This window comes from Ranitomeya variabilis, chromosome 7 (genome assembly GCF_051348905.1).
Source record: "Ranitomeya variabilis isolate aRanVar5 chromosome 7, aRanVar5.hap1, whole genome shotgun sequence".
Taxonomy (NCBI): Eukaryota; Metazoa; Chordata; class Amphibia; order Anura; family Dendrobatidae; genus Ranitomeya; species Ranitomeya variabilis.
Genome location: NC_135238.1, coordinates 107,408,192 through 107,430,866, shown reverse-complemented (window position 1 = coordinate 107,430,866; position 22,675 = coordinate 107,408,192). Strand labels below are relative to the sequence as shown.

General features: G+C 46.8%; 1 protein-coding gene across 3 annotated transcripts in view; it reads right to left on the bottom strand.

The window, feature by feature from the left end:
• Positions 1 to 22,675, bottom strand: part of STAT1 (signal transducer and activator of transcription 1) — a 2,295,457-nt gene that overhangs the window by 1,464,066 nt on the left and 808,716 nt on the right. For all 3 annotated transcript variants that reach the window (XM_077275645.1, XM_077275646.1, XM_077275644.1), the window contains exon 14: positions 11,834 to 11,875. In XM_077275645.1, the coding sequence (XP_077131760.1) occupies positions 11,834 to 11,875 (42 nt within the window). The remainder of the gene's footprint in view (positions 1 to 11,833; positions 11,876 to 22,675) is intronic.

Sequence of the window (22,675 nt, the reverse complement as noted above, 5' to 3'; positions counted from 1 at the left end):
CCCCGACGCGCGTTTCGGCGGGTGCCTTTCTCAAGGGGTACCTGTACAATTTGCACCCACCTCTGCCCTGTTTTGTACGTGCTGTTGGTGGCACGGGGATTGACTCTATTGTATCACTGTTTCACCTGATATACCGTATATACTCGAGTATAAGCCGAGATTTTCAGCCCAAATTTTTGGGCTGAAAGTGCCCCTCTCGGCTTATACTCGAGTCACGGTCGGCGGTGGGGTCGGCGGGTGAGGGGGAGAGGGCGCTGAGGCATACTCACCTAGTCCTGGCGATCCTGACGCTCCCCCTGCCCGTCACACTGTCTTCGGGTGCCGCAGCTCTTCCCCTGTTCAGCGGTCACGTGGGACCGCTCATTAGAGAAATGATTATGGACTCCACTCCCATAGGGGCGAAGCCGCCTATTCATTTCTCTAATCAGCGGTGCCGGTGACCGCTGACAGAGGAAGAGGCTGCGGCACCCGGAGACAGTGTGACAGGCAGGGGGAGCGTCAGGATCGCCGGGACTAGGTGAGTATTTTATATTCACCTGTCCACGTTCCACCCGCCGGGCGCCGCTCAGTCTTCCCGTCCTCTGGCTCTGACTGTTCAGGTCAGAGGGTGCGATGATGCATATAGTGTGCGTGCCGCCCTCTGCCTGATCAGTCAGTGCGGAGAGACGCCGGGACGGGACGCTGAGGAGCTGCAAGCAAGAGAGGTGAGTATGTGTTTTTTTTTTTTTTTTTTATTGCAGCAGCAGCGTTACATATGGCACAGATTTATGTGGAGTATCTATGGGGCAACGGTGCAGAGCATTATATATGGCACATATTTATATGGCACATGTATGGGGCAACGGTGCAGAGCACTATATATGGCACAGATTTATATGGCACATCTATGGGGCAACAATGAACAGTGCAGAGCATATATGGCACAGCTTAATAAGGAGCATCTATGGGGACATAATGAACAGTGCAGAGCATATATGGCACTGCTTTATAAGGAGCATCTATGGGGCCATAATGAACGGTGCAGAGCATTATATATGGCACAACTATATATGGAGCATCTATGGGGCAATAATCAATGGTATGGATGATTATATATGGCACAGCTTTATATGGAACCTCCTTTGGGGCAATAATGAATGGTATGGAGCATCTATTTTTATTTTTGAAATTCACCGGTAGCTGCTGTATTTTCCACCCTAGGCTTATACTCGAGTCAATAAGTTTTCCCAGTTTTTTGTGGCAAAATTAGGGGGGTCGGCTTATACTTGGGTCGGCTTATACTCGAGTATATACGGTATTTAATAAAGTTTTGTATTTTATATTGATTTGGACTTACGACTGCGTTCTTTGTTCGTTGAGTAGTTTTATCTTTATAGTTTTGCAGTTTGTCTAGTATGGTCTCATTTTTTTGTCCCATATATAATGATAATTAATCCCTGACTGGATATATAATTATGATGGTGACTATCTGGCTGTCCACAAAAAATCTATGGTTAGAAATCTCTTGCTGCAGCTCCTTTCCGCATTCCTTGCGGTTCCGCTCTGCTTAGCTTCTGCAGAAATCGCTTGCTGCAGCTCCTTTCCACATTCCTTGCGGTTCCGCTCTGCTTGGCTTCTACTGCTGCAGAAATCTCTTGCTGCAGCTCCTCTCTCCATTCCTTGTGGTTCCGCTTTGCTTAGCTTCTGTTGCTGCTCTATCTCTTGCTGCTCTACCACTCCTATCTGCAGCCCTGCGGTTCTCTTCCTGTGTGAACAGGTCCAAACCTGTTCCTTCATACTCCTTTCTTTCCGGCTTGTTTCTGTACCTGCATCTCCTGTATGAACAGGTCCCAACCTGTTCCTTCATACTTCATTCCTTCCTGCTTGTTTCCTTACCTGCACCTCCTGTGTGAACAGGTCCCAACCTGTTCCTTCATACTTCATATCCGTACCTGCACCTGCTTTGTGAACAGGTCCCAACCTGTTCCTTCATACACCACACCAACCTGCCCTGTGTCTCTGCCGTTCCTGCCTGCCCTGTGTCTCTGTCGTTCCTGCCATGCCGTGTTTCTGCCATTCCTGCCAGCCCTGTGTCTCTGCCATTCCTGCCAGCCTACTCGTCTGAGTTCATCTGTGCTCATCTGCTAGTCCTGCCTGATGCCTGCACCTGTCCTAGTGTTCCTGTTCTCCAAGTGGGATCAGCAGCCACAGCCAAACACCACCCTGGAGTAGCACCTGACAGCTGCCTGCCGCACAAGCCTGACCTGACCATCAGAGGCTCCAGTGAAGACCAAGGCACCTGTCATAGTCACGCCCCTTCCAGGGTAGTCTGGTTTGTGGTACAGTGGGGCCACAACCCCCCCCCCCCCCGAGCTCACGCCCACCAGTCAGGGCGTGAGCGTGACAGTGATATTGTCGGGCGAGTAACGGATTATATAAATTTCTGTACTGACACTGTTGTACCATCTAAGAAGATTCGATGTTACGGAAATAACAAGCCTTGGATTACAAAAGAAGTGAAACACTTACTAAACAAGAAAAAAATGGCATTTAAAATGAAGAATACAAAGAAACTGAAACTGATACAAAGGGATTTAAAGGGGAAAATTAAGGTGTTCCGAATTAAATTAGAAAATATATTGTCACACAACAATTCCATAGAGGTGTGGTTTGGCATGAAACAGCTAACTGGTTTTAAGGCAAAGCCGGAGTGTGAGGAAGTGGATCTGCCCTTGGCTAATGAAATGAACGTGTTTTTCAACAGATTCACAAACACAAGCACAGCGTCATCAGGAATGGGGGATGGAGCTGTGGAAGGATCGGCAGCATTGACATTGGGGGATAAACTGCCTGCTTTCACCGTCTCCCAAAGCGACGTGAGAAAACAGTTTAGTAGACTTGTTATTGGCCAAACAGCTGGGCTTGATGGCCTCAGTCCACGTGTCCTCAGAGCATGTGCAAACCAACTGTGTACTGTCTCCCAGGACCTGTTTAACTGGAGCCTTCAATCACAGGGTGTACCAGAACTGTGGAAGACCACCTGCCTGGTGCCGGTTCCTAAGACCACTTTTCCAACTTCCCTACAAGACTATCATCCAGTGGCCTTAACATCACATGCTATGAAATCCTTGGATAGAATAATACTCAACTACTTGTGTCCAAGGGTGAGGGCTTTTACTGACCCCCTGCAGTTTGCGTACCAGCAGAGACTGGAGGTGGATGATGCTGTAGTGTCTCTGCTACATACAGTACATTCATTCTTGGACAATGATGGATCTGTAGTTCGCGCCATGTTCTTTGACTTCTCAAGTGCTTTCAATACCTTACAGCCGCCCTTACTATGTAATAAGTTGACTGATATGGCGGTAGATGAGGGGATGGTGAACTGGATAAACAACTACCTGATAGACAGGCCACAGTTTGTAAGGATGGGGAAGGTGGTATCTGGCAGTGTTGGAGCCCCTCAGGGTACAGTGCTGTCGCCCTTCCTCTTCACATTATATACAGCTGACTTTCAGTATAAATCAGATTTTTGTCACCTCCAAAAATTCTCAGATGACTCTAATTGTAGGGGGCATTGTGGGGACCCAGGGGGAGGAGGAATATAGAAGGGTGGATTCTGACTTTGTAGATTGGTGCCGGACTAACTGCCTAGAACTAAATGTAAAGAAAACCAAGGAGTTGGTGGTAAGTTATAGAAAGAAAAAGAAGGATTACCGATCAATATTGCTGGCCAGGAGGTTGAGATTATTGAGAGCTACAAATATTTGGGGGTTCACCTTGACAGTAAACTCGATTGAAGGTGTCATACAGAAAAGCTGTACAAGGGAATGAGCAGACTGTACTTTCTTCGGAAGCTCAGGTAGTTCAATGTGTGCAGTAAAATGCTGGAAATGTTCTACCAGTCCGTTGTGGCAAGTGCCATTTTTTTTTTTTTTTTTGCTATCATATGCTGGGGTAGTAGTGTGTGAGTATCTGATGCTAATAAGCTCAACAAACTTATCAAGGCTGTTGGCCTCCATCTGGACTCTTTTGAGGAGGTATTGGAGGATAGAATTCAGAAGAAGTGTAGGGCTATATGATCAATAATACACACCCAATATACGAGCTGTTCTTGAAGCAGAAGAGCACATTCAGCAGCCACCTAATCCTACTAAGGTGTAAGAAGGAAAAATTCAGGAAATCATTTGTACCTACGGCTATGGGGATGTATAATAATTTCCTAAGGGTGGTAGACAACAATGACTGATTGCTAGTGTACTAATGTCAATTAACAGTGACTTATATACCTGAACTACCCACATTTATGTGTTATGTAATGTTGGTATACTTGTGTAAGATTTGTGTCCTAATATTTTATGTACTGCTGTTTGTATTGCTGCTGTAATACCGTAATTTCCCCCGGGATCAATAAAGTGTATTGTATCGTATTTTGTGTTCCAATGGCCCTGTTTGCTGACCTAGAAAAAAATATTTTCCACCTGATGAAAGTTCTTTGAAAAATAGTTCTATGATTTGCTGTGGTACTACAACATGTGAGATAGCTAATTCTTTGAAAGCCACCATCAGTTGGTCTTCTGATAATGACTTACTTCAAATTCAGATGGACATGGTGATATCGCCATTCCTGATGTAGTGAGAGGTGCGGTTTGTCAAGAAACAAATAGTTTACACATTGTATCTGTCATCACTCTGGACAGGATGGTTCCGCCTTCATCCTGGTCAGGTCATGGTTAATATTAGTTCGCCTCTCTTTGGTTCTGGGGCGGCTATTTAATGTTGCCAGTTCCTGGATTTGGTGGTGGTGATACTTCCATACCCTCGGTTTGTGCTGACCCAGGTTAATCGTCCGTAAACGTTGTGCCTCTGTGCTTGTTGTGTGCTTTGCAGTGAATTACCTGGTTTGTCTCCTGACTTTTGCTTTTGTATCCTGCTTTGTACTGCCTTGTCCTTTCCGGTAATCGGTCTCCCTGGCTTGTCTCCGTTTACTGTTTTTCTTATCCCTTGGTACTACGCTCTCGTCGGGCTTTTGACCCTCGGCTTTCCTTGACTATGTTTACTGTCTGTGCTTTGCACTCCATGCAGTCATCTGCCTTCCCTGCACTCACAGGTTGTGACTCCACCCCCTGGTCATGTGACTGCTCAGTGCCAGGTTCCTGTGCTCACTGCATAGTCCCTGGTCCTTGCGCACAGCGTGCCGTTTTCCTGCACTCACTACGCTAATTCTGTGCCACATGATAGTGCCCCCCCCCCCCCCCCCCCAGGTAGTGCCAGTGACACTACTGGTGTCATCACATTATCACCGACCCATACAATTTTTCTGGGGTTTTTTGTGTGTGTGTGCTGGTTATGGACACACTGCGTGCTCTGTTAGATCAGGTATCTAATCTGACCAAGATGATGCAGAACCTATCTGTAGAGCAAAGAGTGTTGGTGGCTTCTCACCAACAGGTACAGAGGGAGTTGGCAGATACAGTTAATGCTGTTCGAGGTGCCTCCTCATCTGGCAATGGAGAAGATACTGTGTCTGATGTTTCCTTATCCTCTCCTGAACCCTCTATTAAACTTCTGGATACCTTTTCTGGGGATAAGAAAAAATTCTGGGTAATCAAAGAGAGCTGTAAAGTACTTTTTTCCCTGCATCCTCAGGCGATGAGAGTTAAAGGGTGGGGATGATTATTTCCCTGTTAGGTGAGCAGTCGCAATACTTTCTCCCTATCTCCTACCTCCCCTGAAAGAATGTCTGTTGATCGGTTCTTCGAGTCCTTGGGTCTTAATTACGATGAATCTGACCGGGTGAGATTGGCAGAGGACTCGATTATGAGTCTTACCCAGAGAAAGCGCTCAGTTGAGTGGTACTCTTCCGAGTACAGGCGATGGGCACCCGAGGTTTCCTGGAACAAATCAGTACTAAGGGGGCTGTTCCGACGGGGTCTCTTTGAGCAGTTAAATGATGCCTTGGCCCTGCAGCTACCTCCCAACTCTCTGGGGGAGGCCATGACCCAGGTCATCCGTATGGACCACAGGCTGAGAGAGATGTTGTGCAACGAGATGCTCCTCTGTTGCCAGTGAAACCGAAGCCTTCGTCGTCGGCTAAGCCCATGGAGGTGGGGGCTGACTCCATGAAGGAAAAGAAGAGGAGATGCAGCAGAGAGGAATAGCTCTGTTTCTATTGTGGAGAGCCGGGTCATTGGAAAAAGGACTGTCCCTCCTGTCTCCTGGGTTCCAAGGTCTCGGGAAATGACTAGGTCTGCTTTTGTGGATGTCGGGTCTTCAGTGAACTTGATTGACTCACGGTTGGTGGCTCAATGTGAGATAGGGACAGTCAGGTTGGACAAACCCATGAGAGTGGTGGCTATTGACTTAACCTCATTCACCAAGGATGGGATCAGCTCTGTTACCAAAGAATTCATCCTTAAGGTGGGGTCTGTTCATCTGGAGCATATAGCCTGTTTCATTCTGGACAACCTCCCTGCTGGTTTGGTTTGGGGGTTTCCTTGGCTGAAATGTCATAATCCAGTAATTGACTGGGAGGCCCGGGAGATTGTTAAATGGGGATCCAACTGTGTAAACAAATGTCTGAATTCTGTGTCTTTGTCGTCCGTCACTCTGGAAGGTATTCCAGGGTACCTGAAGGACTTCGAGGACGTGTTCTCCAAAAGTCAGGCTGAAGGGTTACCACAGCACTACCCTTTTGATTGTGCCATTGATCTGATTCCTGGGGCTAAATTGCCTAAGGCCCGATTGGTTAACCTTTCTGGTCCCGAGCGAGTTGCCATGAAGGAGTACATTTTTGAGAGTTTCCGCAATGGGAATATCCACCCTTCCTTGTCTCCTGTTGCTGCAGGGGGGTTTTTTGTAAAAAAAAAAAAAAAAAGACTGTGGTCTCTGCCCAAGCCTTGACTTTTGGGAACGGAATATGATTACTGTAAGAAACACATATCTCCTTCCACTCATTCCCAATTTGTGTAACCAATTATCCAGGGCCAAATGGTTTTCAAAACCAGACTTGCGGGGGGCATATAACCTCATCTGGGTGTGGGAGGGGGAAAAGTGGACATCCACGTTTCTCACCTCAGAAGGGCTATTTGTAAATTTAGGTATGCCGTTTGGTCTGACCAATGCCCCTGTGGTTTTCCAAAACTTCATCAATCATGTGTTTTCTAATTTTATTGGGCGGTTTGTGGTAATATACTTGGACGACATTGTAGTTTATTTACTTGATAAGCATATTGACACATATTAGCCACCTTTGGGCGGTTCTTCAGAGACTCAGGGAGAACCAGCTTTTCGCTAAACTAGAGAAATGCTCTTTTTTCGTCCAGGAACTGCCTTTCTTGGGGTTCATTGACTCTAGTGAGGAATTTCGTATGGATCCCAAAAAGGTACAGGCCATTGTAGATTGGGTTCAACCCCGGGACCTGAAGGGCCCTCAGCGCTTCTTGGGGTTCACCAATTACTACCGGAGGTTCATTAAAGGGTTCTCTCAGGTGGGCAAGCCCCTCACTGACTTGACACAGAAGGGGGCTGATGTCAAGAGCTGGTCTGCCTCAGTGGTAATGACATTTCTTACTCTGAAAAAATGTTCCATGACTGCCCCGGCTCTGAAACAGCTAGATCCATCTGAACCCTTTATAGTAGAGGTTGATGCCTCGGAGGTGGGGGTGGTGTTGTCCCAGGGGCCCACCACCTTGACCAATTTGAGACCATGTGGCTTCTTCTCCAAGAAGTTCTCCCTGGCGGAAATAAATTATTATGTGGGTAATCGGGAACTTCTTGCTGCTAAGTTGGAGTTTGAAGAATGGAGGCATTTTTTGGAGGGGGCGGTTCATCCCATTACTGTAGTTATGTACCACAAGAACCTGGCGTATATTGAGTCTGCTAAAAGTTTGACCCCCAGACAAACCAGATGGTCACTTTTCTTTTGCCAGTTCCAGTTCTTGATCTCTTTTCATCAGGGATCCAAGAATGTGAAGGCTGATGCCTTGTCACGAAGTTTGGACTCAGTTTCTCCCCCCGAGCTTCCATCCTCCATTCTTCAACCCAGAGTGATAGTGGCTGATGTGTCTGCAGGTTTGGAATGGGAGATTCAGGAAGCCCAGTCTCAGGCTCCCCCATCCAAGTCGGTGGGCCTCGCTTATGTCTGATGTGAGGAAGTTTGTGTCTGCCTGTGAATTTTGTGCCCTCGCTAAGAGCTCTCATAACCAGCTGGCCGGGGAATTGGTGCCTTTGCCAGTTCCTGATGGACCATGAACACACCTGTCCATGGACTTTATCACCAATCTTCCTCCCTCCAAGGGTAATACTGTCATCTGGGTGGTGGTGGTGGACAGGTTTATGAAGCAAGCACACTTTGTACCCTTAGTGGCACTACTCTCTGCTGAGACCATATCTAGGTTGTTCGTTCAACATGTGGTTCCTTTGCATGGTGTGCCCTTGAATGTGGTGTTTGACCATGGTGTGCAGTTTGTGTCCAGGTTTTGGAGGGTGTTTTGTAAAAGGTTGGGTATTGAGTTGTCCTTTTTGTCGGCCTACCATCTGGAGACCAGTGATCAGACCGAACGGACCAATTAGTTGTTAGAACAAATTTTGTGCTGCCTTGCCACCTCCAGTCAAGAGGACTGGTCCGATGCCTTGCCTCTAGCAGAGTTTGCATTCAATAACAGTGTTAACCACTCTACAGGTACCTGTAACAACTCTGCTGGAATCACTACATGGCCTCCCATCCTTCACACACCCTTACTCACTGATCCATGTCATGTTGTGTTCTGTCTGTTGCCAGCTTCATGTTCTGTGCCTCTGCTCTCTGCTTGCTTCCTGGCTGTGTGCTTAGGGGGGCGGCACCAGAACTCTCTGGTTCTTATGTAATCAGGATGCACCTGTCTAATGTGTTCCTGACCAATTACCAAGAGGCATCCAGTATTTAGGGCAGCTCCACAATGTGGAATGGGCCTTTGCAATGTCTAAACTCAGTTAGTGTCTAGCTTCTGAGCTGCCAGGCCTTATCTGTGTTCCTCCTTCTCTGGAGGCTCTACTCTTAGCTTTGCCTTGTTCTTGTTGGTCTGCCCTCCAGGAGGCTGTATATCCTGGTCTCAGTGTCTGTGTCCTTGCTTTGCTTTGTTTTGGTCTGTCTGCCCTCCAGGAGGCAGAATATCCTGGTCCCTGTCTCTTTGTTCTTGTGCCTTGTCTCGTTCCATTACCTAGTCTGAACTTAGTCCTATCTCTGTCTCCTTGTATGTGGCTTCTTTCCCTGCTGTGTCTTTCTTTGTGCACTCTCTGTATGCTTTGCACTCTTGCGGCTCTGCCTGCTCTGCACCCTTGTGACTTTGCCTGGGCTCCGCTCTCTTGCATCTTTACTTCTGCTCCGCACTCCTGCGGCTCTGTTCTCTTTCAGCTCTACTTAGGCCCTTCTGCTGCAGAACCTCTTGCTGCAGCTCTTCTCCGTATACCTTGCGGTTCAGCTCTGCTTTGTTTCTTCTTCTGCAGAAATTCTTGCTGCTCTACAGCTCTTCTCCGCAGCCTTGCAGTTCTCCTCCTGTGTGAACAGGTCTCTACCTGTTTCTCCATACACCATTCCTTCCTATCAGAACCAGTACCTGCACCCACTGGGTGTACAGGATACTACCTTATTCATACACCACTTTTGCCCTGTGTCTCTACCATGCCTGCCTGCCCTGTGTTTCTGCCGTGCCTGCCTGCCCTGTGTCCCTGCCGTTCCTGCCAGCCCTGTGTCTCTGCCGTTCCTGCCAGCCCTTTGTCTCTGCTGTTTCTGCCAGCCCTGTGTCTCTGCCATTCCTGCCAGCCCTGTGTCTCTGCCGTTCCTGCCAGCCCTGAGTCTCTGCCGTTCCTGCCAGCCCTGTGACTCTGCTGTACCTGCTTGCCCTGTGTCTCAGCCGTGCCTGCTTGCCCTGTGTCTCAGCCATGCCTGCTTGCCATGTGTCTTAGCTGTGCCTGCTTGCCTACTCGTCCAAGTTTCAGCAGTGCTCATCTGCCAGTCCTGCCTGTCGCCCGCAACTGTCCTAGCGTTCCTGTCTTCCAAGTAGGATCAGCAGCCACAGCCAGACACCACCCTGGAGTGGCATCTGGCAGCTGCCTGCCGCACAAGCCTGACATCACCATCAGAGGCTCCAGTGAAAACCAAGGCAGCTGTCCTAGTCACACCCATTGCAGGGTAGTCTGGTTTGTGGCACAGTGGGTCCACAAACCCCCTGGCTCACACCCACCAGTCAGGGCATGAGCGTGACAGTACCTCCCCTTTCTTTTTTAATTATGAGTTTAATCCACACTTTGGGGAGCTTTCTCACCTGGATTCCGGTTGCCTGGGGGCTCATATTGCGGTACAGCAGTTGGAGAAATTATCTCGTGAGGTCCAAAAGAATATTGGGGAGTCTCAGAGGAAGTTTAAGCTTTTTGCTGACAGAAGACAGACTGTGGGACCCACCCTTCGGGTTGGGGATAAAGTGTGGCTGTGCACCAGGAACATTAAGCTTATGGTTCCTTCTGCAAAATTGGGACCTACGTTTATTGGTCCCTATGAGATCACGGAGGTGGTTAACCCACTGGCGTTTCGTTTGTGTCTTCCAGCGTCTTTTAAGATCCCGAATGTATTCCATAGGGCCCTGCTGAAACCATTGGGGGCTGCGGAAGAAGCAACATCGGGTCTTTCGCCGCCTGTATTGGTGGATGAGTACGAGGTGGAGCGCATCATGGATTCCAGGTTGGTCCGCCATGCACTGTATCTTGGGCACTGGAAGGGGAATGGTCCTGAAGACCGATCTTGGGTTCCTGCCCGCTTGGTTCATGCCAATTATCTGGTGCATTCCTTTCATTCACAGTTTCATGGGAGGCTTGGAGGTCGGGTAGCCCCCATTGAAAGGGGGGTACTGTCATGACTCACATCATCACAGTGTCTTTTAGTGGGGTTATTACTGGTTCTGTAGTATGCACAACTTTTATGGGCATCTATGCTTGCCATTAGGTTGTACAAAATTATTTATTGGCCCTGATTCGGCATTTAACTAGTTGGTTGCATAAACATTTTTTTTATGGAAAAACTACTTGCTGAGCATATATTGAATTTATTGTTACAATGGGGGCTATTTCTGTATATATAGGACAGTGTGTGGATTAGTACTGGATATAGGGGGGCCGTTTGTGGGCTCATACAGTTTATAGGGGGTGTCAGCATACTTAATTCTGCTCAATATTAAGTAATACAATAATATTAATGTAAAAAGGGTGGCACAGTGGCTCAGTGGTTAGCACTGCAGCCTTGCAGCACTGGAGTCCTGGGTTCAAATCCCACCAAGGACAACATCTGCAAGGAGTTTGTATGTTCTCAACATGTTTGGGTGGGTTTTCTCCCATATTTCAAAGACATACTGATAAGGAATTTAGATTGTGAGCTCCATAAGGGAACAGCGATGATAATGTGTGCAAACTGTATAGCGCTGCAGAATATGTTGGTGCTACATAAAAATAAAGATTATTATTATTAATAATAATTCACATGTTAATATTAATACTGAACAGAATCTATTTCAGCCTATTAGTTCGGACCTCTGCAACAGTCTTGGTCTCTTATGTGGACCCTCAGAAAACTTAATTGCCCACCTCTGTACTAAACCATGACCACATTGAGAAATTCACAGACTTTCATTTTTCTCAACTGTATGATAACAAGACTGTTGGATGTATGGTAGTTAAGGTTCTTGCTGGTAACAGTACTGTTTTTTTTGTTTTTTTTATAGACCAAGTGAAACATTAATTGCATTACATTTAGATTTAAATAATAACAGAATGTTTAAAAGCAAAGTATAGAATTTAACTTGAGAAAGAAAAATTGATTCATTACCTCATTAGTTCGACATCCTGCATTCTTTTGCTCCTTTAATTGCTATAGGAAAACATATAAAGACAGATTAGTAAATTGGTATACTAAATAAAATAATTTTATAATTATTGCAATTCTACATGACTTTTAATCATTTTTAGAGACTCCTCTAATGTTAGACATTAACTGTTTTGGGTCAAATACGAAAATTACCGTAACTGTCTTGCATAATAAAAGGGGTAATATTTCTCCTTGCAGACATTGAGATGTTAAGCATGCCGAGATGATTAGACTTTTAAGCCACAATGTTCCTCTGGGAACTCTAGTACAACCAATAGAAAGTAGCAATCCTAAAATTCAATGTCCACCCTTTAACGAGCCTTGCCACATGACTTAGGATCAACATTGACTTCTAGCATTGCTACTTCCAATAGGAGTTACTAGAGTTCTAGTCCTCTTCCTCTCTGAAGAGACAATTTGCACAATGAAAGAAACTTTACCACAAGTACCGTCAATGTCTGACCTTCAACAAGCCTGCAACTTCCCCCAAGCTGTTTTGTGTCAGACACACAAAAGGTAATAAGAGTAAAGGCAGGAATAGGAAGCTCAGTGCAAGGACGTCAATTATAATATTACCTGAAATACTTTGAAAAGTTTTTTTTTCAAAAAGTGTTTCAGTAGAGGACTAACTGCAATGAATAAGAATCCCTAATTGCATTGGTGTATTTACTATACCTTATAGTAAATTATTTCTTATCATTTAGCTAGGTATAGGAATTGCACCAAAACAATTAGGAAATTTTTATTAATTGCAGTTGATTTTCTGCTCACTTTTTAAACATTTTTAACAAAAGGGGTTTTTTTTACAGCGATGGGAAGGATGGGGGGTGAAATTTTCCAGGTCCCTGGCAAATATAGTAATTAAATCAGAAAATCATATATGTCTACCAAGTCTCAATCAAGAGAAAATTATACAAAGACCTGGTGCTAAAATAACTAAACTTTATTTAATAAATTGCCTTTAAAAATTGTCAAGTAACGACATGTCACACTATCTAACCTGCATGGCCATTTGAAAGGGAAAGGGAACTGTGCATGTTTGGCCTCTAGAGAGGGCTAGATAGGACTGAGCTAGATACCAGTAATGCTATCACTAGGGGGTGCCATACTGAGCCTCAGAGGTAGATAGGTTTTGAGGGCATAATTTTTAATAGGTTTAATTTACAACAGCATTTATTTACATGATTTCTACAGCATAACCCATATGTTTCATGGCAGCACAATCCCATTAACTTAGGATGTGACCTCATTGTATACTAATATTGATTAGTTAGGCCTTTCATGTGTTACATTTTTTCTTGATTTATACCCCACTATTCCACCACTTCAAAAGAACTTCAAAAGGGAAACCTTGGATTTCATTTTGAAAAACAATTATTTTACATACCAAGGTGGCACCTGTGAATGTCAATCTATTTATCGATGTGTTTGGATCAGGGCTGTGGAGTCGGAGTCAAAGTTGTGGAGTTGGAGCCCATATTGGTGGACTTGGAGTCAGTATAAAATGGACAGATTCTGACTGCTTAAATATATAATAAATTGGGTACAGTAGTTCAATGCAGTTCGTGGGGAATACTTTTTTCATAAGAATTTGGAAAAGTTATGAAATGTCCTATAAATGTCTGTTCTATTCCTGATCTAAGGTCTAGAATTTTAGCTGAGATGAATATGTGCTGCAGTTTATGTTCATGGCAAGTAGTGAAGCTCCTCCTCTACAGATAAGGGGGAAAATAACAAACACACAGGGAATGCCACGGGAAGCCTAGGTAGACAAGAGCTAATAACCCACGCCCCTGCGATTTCCCTCAACTCTGGGAAACCCTGACTTACCCTCTCCCAGAGTTTACACTAATGGTGTGCATGTCTGGGCCTCCACCCTCACCCAGTCTCCTGTTACAACCCACCACCCAGTGAAGAGACCACTAACCAATACCCACAGTTAGCACAGACAAGGATAACGGAAAATATGCAACACGCCGCAGTCACTCAGGAATACACAATAAATGCACGGGGCAAAACAAATACAAATATAGGAAGGAGGAAAATATGACAAAGGGAAATATACACCACTAGATACGATACTCCTTTTCCTAGACCACCACTCCAGACCGAGATAACCAAGCACCAGACAGAAGCTATAATCGGCGACGCCCAATGTTCAGGAGAACAATTTAAAGGCAGTGGGTGTGACCCAGCTTCCAATCCGAGCACCAGCTAAATTAACCCTGGACCAGCTAGACAAAATCTAGCCGACGCCACTGAGCGCATAGTGGACAAAAGTGGAATTACCGCTGGCTGTCGAACGCCCTAGTATGAACAGCGTCCGACATGACAGTACCCCGCCTTCTACAAGGGACCCCAGGGCCCTCACGACTTATAGGTCCCGGCTTGTCCAGATGGTGGCGATGAAACATACTGACCAGCCGATCCGCATGAATGTCCGAGGCTGGTACCCAAGACCTCTCCTCCGGCCCATAACCACGCCAGTGTACCAAGTACTGTAAGGTGCGGCACACTACACGAGAGTCAACCACCTTGGAGAATTCAAATTCCAAGTTACAATCCACCAAGACTGGAGGAGGCATCGGTGTCGCGTTCACAGGACCCACCATCTTTTTTTAGCAACAATCTGTGGAACACGTGTATCTTATACACCGTAGGAAGCTCCAATCAGTAAGCTACTGGGTTAATGACAGCGGTGACCTTAAATGGACCAATAAACCTAGGACCCAATTTAAGGGTTGGTATATTGAGTCTTATGTTTTGTTGTGGATAACCACACCCAGTCATCCACACTCAGGTCCGGACCTGGCACACGCCTACTGTCAGCCACACGTTTGTACCTAGCACCCACGCTCAACAAGCGCTGCTTAACTCTCCTCCAGACTGATGACAGTTGTGCTCCTAACTGGTCTTCCTCAGGGACGCCGGAAGAGCCCCCCTGACTCAAAGTACAGAATTGAGGATGGAGCCCATAAACACAAAAAAAGGAGACTCCCCAGAAGACTCCTGGCGGTGATTATTGATGCCAAACTCAGCCAAAGGAAGGAACGTCGACCACTCCTCCTGGTTATCTGAAACAAAGCAGCGTAAGTACTGCTCCAAATTTTGGTTCATACGTTCGGTCTGACCATTCGACTGAGGATGAAACGCCGAAGAATGAGACAACTTGATCCCCAGCCGTGTGCAAAACGCTTTCCAAAATTTTGCCACAAACTGAGTACCTCTATCGGAAACGATGTCAGACGGAACCCCATGAAGTCTGACCACCTCCTGCACAAATACCTAAGCCAAAGTCTTAGCGTTAGGCAACAAAGGCAAAGACACAAAGTGCGACATTTTTGAGAACCGATCAACAATCACCAAAATGACCGTGTTCCCAGCTGAGGAAGGCAAGTCACTGATAAAATCCATGGAGATCTCCGTCCAAGGCTTACTAGGTACCTCGAGAGGAAGTAGTGTGCCAACAGGATGGGGCCGGGGCATCTTAGCCCTAGCGCACGTGGTGCAAGCTGACACGTATGAGACCACGTCATGTCGGATTTTGGGCCACCAAAACCGACGTGACACCAACTCCAAAGTACCCCTGACCCCTGGGTGGCCAGCGAGGACAGCATCATGATGCTCCGCCAAAACCTTTAAGCGGAGATGAAGCGGTACAAACGATTTGTTGATGGGAAGCTCAGATGGTACCTCCTCCTGAGCCTCGGCAATCTCAGCCTCAACCTCGGTTGAGAGAGCCGAAACCACAACACCCTTTTGAAGGATGGGTACCGGATCTTCCCGAGGTTCATCCCCCAGAAAACACCTGGACAGAGCATCCGCCTTAGTGTTTTTAGACCCAGGTCTGTAAGTGACAACAAAGTTGAACCGCGTGAAAAACAATGCCCAGCGAGCCTGCCTGGGAGATAGACGCTTGGCAGACTCCAAATAAAGCAAATTCTTATGGTCGGTAATTACAGTAACCTGATGAACCGACCCCCCCCAAGAAGTGTCGCCATTCCTCAAAGGCCAACTTGATTGCCAACAACTCCCTGTTGCCGATATCGTAGTTACGTTTGGCAGACGACAGTTTCTTGGAGAAATAGGCGTAAGGACGCAAATCGCTCAAGGATGAGCCTTGTGACAACACCGCCCCCACCCCAACCTCAGACACATCAACTTTCACAACAAAAGGTTTCGATACATCCGGCTGCACAAGAATGGGGGCCGAAACAAAACTGTTCTTAAGAAATTCAAATGCGCGTACAGCGGCCTCAGGCCAAACAGAGAAATTGGTACCCTTTTTAGTCACGTCTGTTAGCGGTTTAGCAATGATAGAAAAATCCTTGATAAACTTGCTATAGTAGTTAGAAAACCCAAGGAACCGCTGAAGTGCTTTTAGGTTATCAGGCCGTTCCCAACGCAACACCGCTTGCACCTTAGCGGCGTCCATTTTAAACCCAGAAGCTGACACAATATAACCCAAGAAAGGCAACTCCTGAACCGAAAATACACATTTCTCAAGTTTTGCATAGAGCTTATTCTCACGGAGAAGCTGTAACACCTGCCTGACATGATCTAAATGAGTATCACGGTCGCAAGAATATATGAGAATGTCATCCAGGTATACAATAACGAATTTCCCCAAAACATGCGAGAACACATCATTTATGAAATGTTGGAACACTGCTGGTGGGTTTGCCAACCCAAATGGCATCACCAAATTTTCAAAATGACCCTCAGGGGTATTAAAAGCCGTCTTCCACTCATCACCTTGACGGACTCTTATGAGTTTATACGCCCCCCTGATGTCAAGCTTGGTAAACCACTTAGCACCTGCCACCTGGTTGAACAAATCTGGTATCAGTGGCATAGGGTATGGATCACGAACCGTAATCTGGTTCAACTCCCTGAAATCCAGACGTATCCGGGCGTAGTCCCCCATCTTTCTTCTTAACGAAGAAAAACCCCACTGCCACAGGCGAGGACAAAGGCCTGATGTGCCCTTTGCTCAAACTGTCAGCAATGTAATCCTTTAATGCTTGTTTCTCCGGACCGGAGATGTTAAACATCCTTGCTTTAGGCAATTTGGCCCCTGGTTTAAACCTGATAGTACAGTCATAGGAGCGATGTGGTGGCAACTCTGAACAACCCTTCTCAGAGAACACATCCACAAAATCCAGAAGTTACTCAGGAACGCTTGAAGTCACAGCAGACACACATGTGGCCAGGCAATTCTCCTGGCAGAATTCGCTCCACTGAATTATGTCCTGAGTTTTCCAATCGATAACCGGGTTGTGCATAGACAACCATGGGAAACCCAAAACCACCTGTGCAGGAAGATTCCTGAGCACCTTACATGTAACCTGCTTGAAATGTAGAACCCCAATGTGGAGTTTCACCTCAGCCACAAACTCAGTAATCTCCCCCTGTGAGAGAGGAGCTGCATTGATGGTGACCAAGCGGATAGGATGAGGCAGTTTTTCAATCCTAAAACCTGCTGTGCGCACAAAATCCTCATCAATGAGATTTGTGGCAGAACCACTATCCACAAAAACAGTGATTGGCAGCTCTCTGCCAGCGATAACAACTTTGGCAGGGAGCATGCATTGAGAAACCACCATGGAGGATATGCATAAGCTCAGATTGGTCTCCTCCACACCCTCTGAGCTTAGAAATTTGCCACTGTTGTGTTTTTCCTTAGACAGCAGAGGATAAATGTTAACAAAATGACCAGTTTTACCACAGAAAAAACAGGCTCCCTGCTTCTTGAGCACAGGGGCTCGATGCTTAACATGTGACACCCCTGAGATTTGCACAGGCTCCGTGGGCTCACCTGCAGCAACCTCACGTGAACCTACACCTTCTCCCATAGGTGGCGTCTCAGGCTCCCCCTGACGTAAACGGTGATCAATGTGGACAACAAGACTCATAGCGGAATCCAGAGAAGCAGGAGCCTCTTACATCAGGAGGGCTTCTTTAACCCTTCCAGAAACCCCATGAATAAACTGACTCCGCAGCGTGGGATCATTCCACTGAGTGTCGACTGCCCAGCGGCGAAATTCAGAACAGTAATCCTCTGCAACACACTCCCACTGTCGAATAGTGCGTATCTTAGATTCTGCTAGAGCCATTCTGTCAGGATCATCGTAAATGTCTCCAAGAGCAGAAAAAAAACTATCCACTGAGTTAAATGCAGCAGAATCAGAAGGTAAAGAAAATGCCCATGCTTGAGGATCCCCGTTTAGTAATGACAACACCAGACCCACACGCTGAGCCTCATTACCTGAGATCGGGCGCGTTTGTAAGCTTCCCGTAAGGTAACAAATTTACTGCGTTCCCCAGCAAACCTTTCAGGCAAAGGAAACTTAGGCTCAGCAACTCTACCTGCCGCTCCAGCTTGCACATTAGATACTGCTAGTCCCTGTTGCTGCACTGCCCCCCTCAACTCAGTGACCTGTAGGAACAGCACCCTCAACTGGCGGGTTACGGAAGTCATGGAATCCATGGAATTCAAATAATGTTGGCCGATTATAATGTCACGGGAAGCCTAGGTAGACAAGAGCTAATAACCCAGGCCCCTGCGATTTCCCTCAACTCTGGGAAACCCTGACTGACCCTCTCCCAGATTTTACACTAATGGTGTGCATGTCTGGGCCTCCACCCTCACCCCGTCTCCTGTTTCAACCCTAGGCTGAAACCTCCACCCACCACCCAGTGAAGAGACCACTAACCAATACCCACAGTTAGCACAGACAAGGATAACAGAAAATATACACCACGCCACAGTCACTCAGGAATACACAATAAATGCACGGGGCAAAACAAATACAAATATAGGAAGAAGGAAAATATGGCAAAGGGAAATATACACCACCAGATACAATACTCCTTTCCCTAGACCACCACTCCAGACCGAGATAACCAAGCACCAGACAGAAGCTATAATCGGCGACGCCCAATGTTCAGGAGAACAATTTAAAGGCAGTGGGCGTGACCCAGCTTCCAATCCGAGCACCAGCTAAATTAACCCCGGACCAGCTAGACAAAATCTAGCCGACGCCACTGAGCGCATAGTGGACAAAAGCGGAATTACCGCTGTCTGTCGAACGCCCTTGAGCCATCTCCGCTGTGGTCTCCCATTCTTCTCCTGCCGCAGTGGAGCCTGCTCAGTGGAGGCGTCGGTCCCAGCATCTTGTTCAGTCTGACTCTGTGCAGAGGGTTACTGCTGCCTTTCCAGCTTCTGCCATTGTGGCCAGTACTGGGCAGCGGCGAGCAGACGTTTTTGGGACTAAGTCCCACTTTTCCCCTTCTGAGCTTGCCCAGGGTAACATATCTCATTGGAGATCAATGGTCACATGCTTAGATACTGCAGCAAAACCCATTGGTCCTTTAGGAAGGTCCTGAAGGTGCTCAAACCTCTGTGGCAGCCTCCCATTGGTCCTTCTGGGAAGGTCCTGTACTTGCTGCAGCTATAAAAGGTGCGCATGACCGCACGGCCATGCGCTAGTATCAATTCATGTAATGAGTTTTGCGCCAATGTGGTCACTCTTGTGTGTATTCAGGGACCCGGCTGAAATAAGCCACTAGAATACCGGCACCTCCGGTGAGGAGATTGTGTATATGGTTTCAGGGCCCCGGCTGAAATAAGCCAATAGAATACCGGCTCCTCCGGTGAGGAGATTGCATGTTTGTCTCTTTGACTGCGTGACCACAAGCTGCTATCTGCTCAGCAGTTACTGTGTACACCTGTGTCATGTTCTCAATGGCAAGAGAACATAGCATCAGCATATAAAGGAACTAGCTCTTGGAAGATGGGAACTGAGCTGACCATGAACTAAACCTAACACACAACTAGCAGTGGCCGGGTAGCATGCCTACGTTGATTCTAGATGCCCAGCACCAGCCGGAGGACTAAATAATGCTAGCAGAGGAAAATATTAGTCCTAGCTCACCTCTAGAGAAATACCCCGAAAGGAGACAGAGGCCCCCCACATGTATTGGCGGTGAATTAAGATGAAATAACAAAACGTAGTATGAAAATAGGTTTAGCAAATTTGAGGTCCACTTACTACATAGCAGAAGACAGAAAGAACACTTTCATGGTCAGCTGAAAACCCTATCAAAACACCATCCAGAAATTACTTTAAAACTCTGGCATTAACTCATAACACCAGAGTGGTAATTCCTGTTCACAAGAGCTTTCCAGACACAGTAACGAAACTACAGCTGTGAACTGGAACAAAAATGCAAAAACAAACATGGACAAGAGTCCAACTTATCTAGTAGTTGTCTAGGAGCAGGAACAAGCACAGAGAGGCTTCTGATAACATTGTTGACCGGCAAGCAACTAACAGAGCAGCAAGGTTATATAGCGACTCCCACATCTTGATGGGAACAGGTGAACAGAGAAGATGAAGACACCAGTTCAATTCCACCAGTAGCCACCGGGGGAGCCCAGAATCCAAATTCACAACAGTACCCCCCCCTCAAGGAGGGGGCACCGAACCCTCACCAGAACCACCAGGGCGATCAGGATGGGCCCTATGAAAGGCACGAACCAGATCAGAGGCATGAACATCAGATGCATTCACCCAAGAATTATCCTCCTGGCCGTATCCCTTCCACTTGACCAGATACTGGAGTCTCCGTCTGGAAACACGAGAGTCTAAGATTTTCTCCACAACGTACTCCAACTCACCCTCAACCAACACCGGAGCAGGAGGCTCAACGGAAGGCACAACCGGTACCTCATACCTGCGCAATAATGACCGATGAAAAACGTTATGAATAGAAAAGGATGCAGGGAGGTCCAAACGGAAGGAAACAGGGTTAAGAATCTCCAATATCTTATACGGGCCGATGAACCGAGGCTTAAACTTAGGAGAAGAGACCCTCATAGGGACAAAACGAGAAGACAACCACACCAAATCCCCAACACAAAGCCGAGGACCAACACGACGGTGGCGGTTGGCAAAAAGCTGAGTCTTCTCCTGGGACAACCTCAAATTGTCCACCACCTGCCCCCAGATCTGATGCAATCTCTCCACCACAGCATCCACTCCAGGACAATCCGAAGATTCCACCTGACCAGAGGAAAATCGAGGATGAAACCCCGAATTACAGAAAAACGGGGACACCAAAGTGGCAGAGCTGGCCCGATTATTGAGAGCGAACTCCGCCAATGGCAAAAAAGCAACCCAATCATCCTGGTCAGCAGACACAAAACACCTCAGATATGTCTCCAGGGTCTGATTAATCCGCTCGGTCTGGCCATTCGTCTGAGGATGGAAAGCGGACGAAAAAGATAAATCTATGCCCATCCTAGCACAGAATGCCCGCCAAAATCTAGACACGAATTGAGTCCCTCTGTCAGAAACGATATTCTCAGGAATACCATGCAAACGAACAACATTTTGAAAAAACAGAGGAACCAACTCGGAAGAAGAAGGCAACTTGGGCAGAGGAACCAAATGGACCATCTTAGAGAAACGGTCACACACCACCCAGATGACAGACATCTTCTGAGAAACAGGCAGATCTGAAATAAAATCCATCGAGATGTGCGTCCAAGGCCTCTTAGGAATAGGCAAGGGCAACAATAATCCACTAGCCCGAGAACAACAAGGCTTGGCCCGAGCACAAACGTCACAAGACTGCACAAAGCCTCGCACATCTCGTGACAGGGAAGGCCACCAGAAGGATCTTGCCACCAAATCCCTGGTACCAAAAATGCCAGGATGACCTGCCAACGCAGAAGAATGAACCTCAGAGATTACTCTACTGGTCCAATCATCAGGAACAAACAGTTTATCAGGTGGGCAACAATCAGGTCTATCCGCCTGAAACTCCTGCAAGGCCCGCCGCAGGTCTGGAGAAACGGCTGACAATACCACTCCATCCTTAAGGATACCTGTGGGCTCAGAGTTACCAGGCGAGTCAGGCTCAAAACTCCTAGAAAGGGCATCCGCCCCAACATTCTTAGAACCCGGTAGGTATGACACCACAAAATTAAACCGAGAGAAAAATAATGACCAGCGCGCCTGTCTAGGATTCAGGCGCCTGGCGGTCTCAAGATAAATCAAATTTTTGTGGTCAGTCAATACCACCACCTGATGTCTGGCCCCCTCAAGCCAATGGCGCCACTCCTCAAAAGCCCACTTCATGGCCAAAAGCTCCCGATTCCCAACATCATAATTCCGCTCAGCGGGCGAAAATTTACGGGAAAAGAAGGCACAAGGCCTCATCACGGAGCAGTCAGAACTTTTCTGCGACAACACTGCCCCAGCTCCGATCTCAGAAGCGTCGACCTCAACCTGAAAAGGTAGAGCAACATCAGGCTGACGCAACACAGGGGCAGAGGAAAAACGGCGCTTAAGCTCCCGAAAGGCCTCCACAGCATCAGGGGACCAATCAGCAACATCAGCACCCTTCTTAGTCAAATCGGTCAATGGCTTAGCAATATCCGAAAAACCAGCAATAAATCGACGATAAAAGTTAGCAAAGCCCAAAAATTTCTGAAGACTCTTAAGAGAAGAGGGCTGCGTCCAATCACAAATAGCTTGAACCTTGACAGGATCCATTTCAATGGAAGAGGGGGAAAAAATATATCCCAAAAAGGAAATCCTCTGTACCCCAAAAACACACTTAGAACCCTTCACACACAAAGAATTAGACCGCAAAACCTGAAAAACCCTCCTGACTTGCTGGACATGAGAGTCCCAGTCATCCGAAAAAATCAGAATATCATCCAGATACACAATCATAAATTTATCCAAATAATCGCGAAAAATATCATGCATAAAGGACTGGAAAACTGAC